This window comes from Apaloderma vittatum, unplaced genomic scaffold, assembly GCF_000703405.1.
Source record: "Apaloderma vittatum isolate BGI_N311 unplaced genomic scaffold, ASM70340v1 scaffold7037, whole genome shotgun sequence".
Lineage (NCBI taxonomy): Eukaryota > Metazoa > Chordata > Aves > Trogoniformes > Trogonidae > Apaloderma > Apaloderma vittatum.
Window position 1 is genome coordinate 1 of NW_009725659.1, and position 6,490 is coordinate 6,490.

A 6,490-nucleotide genomic window follows, 5' to 3' on the forward strand; every position below is an offset into this window, starting at 1 on the left:
CTAGTGAGATCCCGTTGTCCTACAAGGAATTTCAGCTGAACGTCGTGCTTTAAAGTAAAGAGGCAGCTACTGATGTGCTGGGTTGTGTGGTCCCCATGCCAGCTACTGAAATATTTCAGGGAAAGTAATAGTGTGGATTTTTCTGTATGTATTTCCTTTTTTATTAAGAATATTTATTAAAAACGTTTTTTATAAAAGGGGCTTTATCGTCCATTTCCCTTTGCTTGATGTCATGTTTTACTTCTGGCACCAAGAATAACCCTGGAATAACTATTACAAGAATCAGAAATTATAGAAATTCTGATTTTTATATATGGAGTTGCTTATAGAGATACTTCTGTTTGTGGCAATCTATGAGGTAAATTAAAATATTTGCGGTCGATAAATATTATTTTTCTGATACTTACTGGGTTTTGTTTAATTATAGGAGTTATGCTGCAGAGGAGTGGGCTGTTGTGGCTTGCTATCTTGATAACCCTGTGGGTTTGCTCAGATGCTCAGGGTAAGTTCTGACATGTATTAAGTAGATGTGGAGTAACTCCCAAAGCTGAAAGCTGACGTAAAACGTTGGTTTACTTGAACTGCAGTGGACAAAGTAATCATATACTGATTTGGTTTTTTTTTTTAGAAGGGCCTGGAACAGTAGTTGCTAGGGGTATTTTTGGTAGATACATCTTACTACTGCTGAATGAAAGTTCTCCAATATGCAAAAATTGCTTTTGTTAGAAATTATTGGTCAAAATGTATATAAATTCAGAAATAAATGCCATTATATTTTCCTCTGCAGTGGAAAAGTATGATGAAAGTAACAAACAGAATCATTAAGTGGGCTAAACAAGTAGAGGAATAAAGTTCTACAACCCAAGTATAAGTAGAATGTAAATTGGCACAGTGCCAGACCGTCATTTGCAGTTGACTTCTTGGCCTGAAGCTTTAAAAAGTGAATCTCTGGCTTCCTGTTGTCATGTGGCCACATGGCTTCTCATTATTTGATTATTATTAGCTGTTAGTCAAAGTATAGAAATTGGCTCAACTTCTTTATCCATTCACCCATATGTATAGTATGGAACAAATATATTGTTACATGTGTCCATGCGTAGGCAAATACATGACATACAGTATGTGTGTTATATAGTGCTATTCAATATAGAGCCATATGTTCAGTTATATAATCAAACATGTTTATATTTACACACATAGAAGGAGGGAATAATTGTTGAAGTGAAAATGACAGGTGGAAAATATGATTCACTTGCATGCCAGCAGGAAGAAATCTGTCTGTGGAAGTAGGAAAGTACTGGGTTTACCCTGCTGATCCTTACATCTGTCGTGTAATTGCAGTTACTAAGTATAGTGTGTAGAGTTGTTTCTTATAAGAGACATTTTGTAGACACATTGTCACACACTGTTGACTTTTTCAGATGGTGACAAGGAAGAGGAGACTACCTTTGATTTACTTCAAATCAGTAACATAAACCGAAAGACAGTTGGAGCAAAGTTGTTTCGGGGTCCAGACCCCACTATCCCAGCGTATCGTTTCATTCGGTTTGACCATATACCTCCGTGTAAACCAGAGAAATTAAAAAAGATTGTCAAACTCATCCGGCAGAATGAGGGCTTTATCCTTTCAGCCACCCTGAGACAGGACAGGCAATCTAGAGGCACGATCCTTGCTTTAGAGGGTCCTGGCATCAGTGAGAGGCAGTTTGAGATCATTTCCAATGGCCGGGCCAACACCCTGGACCTTATCTATTGGGTGGATGGTTTCCAGAACGTGATTTCTCTAGAAGATGTGGACCTTGCCGACTCGCAGTGGAAAAACCTCACTGTGCAAATAACGGGGGAGAACTACAACCTCTATGTTGGCTGTGACCTTATTGACAGCTTCATCCTGGAGGAGCCTTTCTATGAGCAGCTGAAAGCAGAGAACAGCAAAATGTATGTGGCGAAAGGGTCCATTCGGGAGAATCATTTCAGGGTAGGTAACCTGGTGAAGCTTGGACCTCTGGTGAGGTAAGAAAGTAACTGCAAGTAGTTTGAGAAGACGAAGTAGGAGAAGTTTTTTTTCTCTCAACACCTTCTGGATTTTATGGGGTCACAGGTGTTCCCAAGGAGAGTTTCTCCAGGGCTCGTTTTTATTCATTGTTGGATCTGTGTTGTGTGATTTTTTGGGATTTCGGAAAGCAGAAGACTGGTAAAGCAAAGTCTAGGTCCGGGGAGAGTGCGCAAAACCAGTTTATGGGCTTTCCTGGGCAACCAGACATTTTCTTTTTCAGATGTAAGACTTCTAAACAGCTTGCATTTTTGTGGTGATTTTTCGAATTCTTTGGAAATTTCATGAAAAACTATTGTTCCATTGAAATATGTCTATTCACACTCTAAGAGCTTGTTAATATTTTAAAATTTTATTTGAAAGGCAAGACAGGGGGAAAAAGAATTTTTAATGGAGCTGAAGTATGTGGTGTTGGTTAATCTCCTAACAGAATGTCTTGGTTTGCCATTCTGAATAACACTTCTTTTCGATTTAAAATATAATAAAAAAATGAGAACAAAATGTTTTGATCAATCCTCTAAATGAGTTTGGGTTTTATTTGTGGAAGACATTTATTGTTTCTCTTGTTCTAAAATGAAGCAATTACAAGCTTTCTGGCTTTCCTATAACATGAAAATTACCTCCTGCATCATAAAGTGATGTGATCTGGCCCACGTGCTTGAAAGATGTCTTCTTTCACTCACAGCTGAAATAAAACTTGAATCCATGGCTTCAAAAATTTCAGAATGCCCTTTCTTTCCCATCATGTTGTGCCACCTAGTTGTCAGCCAGAGCATGACATATTGGAGTGTGGTTCCATGGGTTGACCAGTTTTGGCAGGGAAGCCAGAAGTCCTTGCCCACAGCCTCTCCATTCCTGCCTCCATGACTAAGTTTCTTTATCAGCTGTGCTCATAGAACTGGTTCAGGAGCTGTACTGCTAAGTGGATCACTGAAATATTCTGGTTTTAAAGAATTTTTTTTGAGTGTTTTTTGAGCGAAACAGATGCCAGTCTGGTTTTATAGTGTTGTCTCAGAGTAGTGTTGGCAAAATTGAGGAGGCTGCAAAGTATGGTGCCTGGGAATGACTGGCTAAGGATGGCAGTGTGATGGGACAGGAGCTTCACAAGTTGCCTTTGACCTCATGATGAGTGTCTTGTAGAACTACAATCTAAAATGCGCTATGAAAATGGAGATTTGAGCTCATAGCTGCTTAGTAACTCTTATTATGACAAGACCAGGTTGGATGGGGCTTTGAACAACCCAGTGTAGTGGGAGGTGTCCCTGCCCATGGCAGAGGGGTTGGAAGTAGATGATCTTTAAGGTCCCCTCCAACCCAAACCATTCTATGATTCTATTTTTTCAGAACATTCCTGATTTTGTTGCTTATAGTATTGAACTGCATATAACAAAACTATAAACACTTTTTTTTTTTCCCAGTGTGTGCCAGGTTTAATGCCTTGTAGATTTTTTTTTTTTGTATATTTACCTATGGCTAGTATCAGTCAGTATCATGGGAGGAAGACATATCAGTTATTAGTTACTCCCCAAATGATCTAACTGGTTTTTAATTATTTTTTTATTATTATTACAGGGTCTTTTGCAAAATATTCAATTAATCTTTGATACTTCAATAGAGGATGTGCTGCGTAAAAAAGGATGCCAGAGAAGCCAGTCAAGTAAGGCATTTTACCTCATTAATACCGTTCAGTTGACTCTGAAAATGAGAAATGTCAATGGTGACATATGACACTAAAACCATGCAACAGATCCCTTTGAAATTAAAATTAGGTGACTTTTGGTGGTAACCGGAACATATTTTATAGCTATCTTGAGATACTATTTCTACTCTTTAGCCTGCTATTTTAGTTCTTATTACTTAGATTTATAACTCTGGGCCTCTGTTTGTGAGTTGGAAGAAAGGCTGTCAAGCAAGAAATTAATAGAAGGAAGGGCACATTTTGTCATGAGATGCCTGTGATTCTTTGAGCACAAGAATGGTAATGTTGCTTCTCAATTCTGTTCCTGACTTGCAGTGGGCCCATGAACAAGTCTAAGTCTTAAAGACACTAAATTCCTTAGCAATAAGTTTGTTGACTGAAAGACACTTTGGGTTTGAATCCCAAGCATTGTTAATCAAAACAACCTAAGGAAAATAAGAAGAAAGATGAAGAGATATGGAAGGCATGTATGTGACAGGCTGACATGTGTTCTTGTTAGTCCAGTTCATGCTGACTTCACCAGGAGGGGAGCCCTCTGTGTGGGAGTATATTGGATTCATCATGAAAGAGTGATGAAAACTTGTCAAGTGTGCACTAAGGTTTTGTGCTTGAGGTCACAGGAAGTGCTGGCTATTTTATTTTCCAGTGTTTATAACTGGCAAGAGCTCAGTTTGTCAAAGGAATGTGGTGGGTGCACAAGGCATTTGAGACTTCAGGGTCTTGTTTGAAACTCCTGCTGTCTGAAATGCCATTATTTCTGTCGTTTTGCTGAAATATATGACACAGAACAAATCAACTGAGCAGACTGTACTCAACTTCTTTCTTTGTCTATGCAGTACAAGCAATTAAGAAGTAGCAGGCCTTGACTTCTTCGAAGGAAAGCAGAGTGTTAAGATTTTGTAATGAAAACTCTCTGTAAGATATATAAATATGTGTATATATGTGTAGGTATGTGTCTATGTAGGTGTGTGTGTGTGTATGTATATGCACGAAAAATTTAACCGGGCTTGCTAGTCTGTTTTTAAATCTTGATAAAGGATATTGGTTGGCTATTTCATATGTTCCAGAGATGTACCCTGGTGCAGAATCTCAGACATAAGTGTGATCACGTGTTAGAAATGAGTCACGTAGGCTAGAATGGAAGTAGCCTTAGGTAAAAAAAGCAAGAAGAGATGCTCTCATTTGCTGGTTGTCATCTCTCCCAACCAAGTTGTTTTTTGTACTCAGAATGTGCTGATTACTGGTTTTCAGCTTTTTTAGTAGAAGAAAATGCTTGAGCAGCAGAGCTGCAGTGGGAAAATAAAATAAGTGGTTAAGTGTAATTGTAAACTGAGTAAAAGAGAAGGATGGTTTCAGGAAGGATGCAGTTCAGGTATCCTGCTTCATTTACCAGTGGAAGCAAAATTCCTTGTAGATGAGGTAGAACCTTGAGGGCACACTCAGGAGTCAGAGGCAGAACAGTCTTAGTAAAGAGGATGAGACCCTTAGGTGTAGACAGATTGAACCAGCAAAACCAATGAAAGATGGTGTCTACAAATCTTTGGTGTTATTATTGGTCGATTCCTACAAAGGGAAATAGTGTAACCAAATGTTTTGAAATACCACCAAGTAGAAATGGGCTATTACTGTGCTTCTGCTGTGAAGAGGAAGCCAGTGGGAGCCTAAAGGAATGATTGAGTTCTGCATGCTGATAAATATCTTAGGAGGAATTCTTATACCCTTCAGCTGTTGCAGTTATGACCAACAGATAATATTTTCTTAATGTATTTTTTATCGCATCTGTCAACTACCAAATTTTCATGTCTGATAAAACAAAAAAAATTCCTAATCTGTGTAATCTGTCCTTGTTGGGAAGTGTTTGGCAAGTAATGGTAAAAATACCATAACTTGAACTGTTGTTCAAGTTATGGTTTTTTTACTTCTACTTTGCAACACCAAGAGACATAACAAGATGGAAATTATTTGTGCAACAGCAGAAGGCGGCGAATAGCACATCGTAGCTCAAGGCCATCCAAATTGCTTGAGAGAATCGTTATGTGAATGGCTGATTTTCTGGCATTGCCTATCCGGCTTAATTACCGCCGCTGAAAAACCATGGGCGATATATTACTGACGACAAGGTACATATTTTCCCATTTTGGTGGCCCAGTCATTGAGCTGAGGTACAGGCACTAAGATGCCATGTCTAGGTATGAGTGTCTGGTGTGGCAGATGTTACCAATGAGGTGCACTCAGCCCTGCGAACACAAAAAGCCTGTTGCTTTTCCAGAGACAGGACTGTGTTTTCCTACTGCATTTTGAATCCTAGAATGAGAGTGTGAGGTGTGGTGAAATGGTAGCTTGGTATTGCTGTTGGGTTGAGGGTAGGAATGTACCTCTGTAGACTAGTGGCTGCAAATACTTTAGGCAGGACTTACATGCAGTGCTGAGTAGGAGAGATGACAAAACCACCTAAATAAGCACATCAATAAAATTCCTTCTCCAGCTAGATCAGCAGAATGAGATTTGCATATGTGGAAAGATGCACAGTCTACTCTTCTGGTTTCTCATTTTAAAGATGATCATGTGGTCCTTAGGAAATTAGCAGGAAGCCGGCAGCAGAGAACTGATTTCCCAGTGATCCCCAGGCATCTTCTTTCAGTCACTGCCAAGTACCAGTAGGAAGTGTGGATTTAGTTCTTCTAACATAGTTTTGGTTTATGTTTCCTGCTGAGATTGCAGATTTATTCATGTACTCA

At 39.1% G+C, this 6,490-nt stretch overlaps 1 protein-coding gene across 1 annotated transcript in view; it reads left to right on the forward strand.

Moving 5' to 3' along the window:
- The first annotated feature begins 427 nt into the window (after positions 1-427).
- Positions 428-6,490, forward strand: part of THBS2 (thrombospondin 2) — a 32,504-nt gene continuing 26,441 nt past the window's right edge. The window contains exons 1-3 of the mRNA XM_009872983.1: positions 428-502; positions 1,422-1,978; positions 3,626-3,710. Of these exons, the coding sequence (XP_009871285.1) occupies positions 433-502; positions 1,422-1,978; positions 3,626-3,710 (712 nt within the window). The 5' untranslated portion in view covers positions 428-432. The remainder of the gene's footprint in view (positions 503-1,421; positions 1,979-3,625; positions 3,711-6,490) is intronic.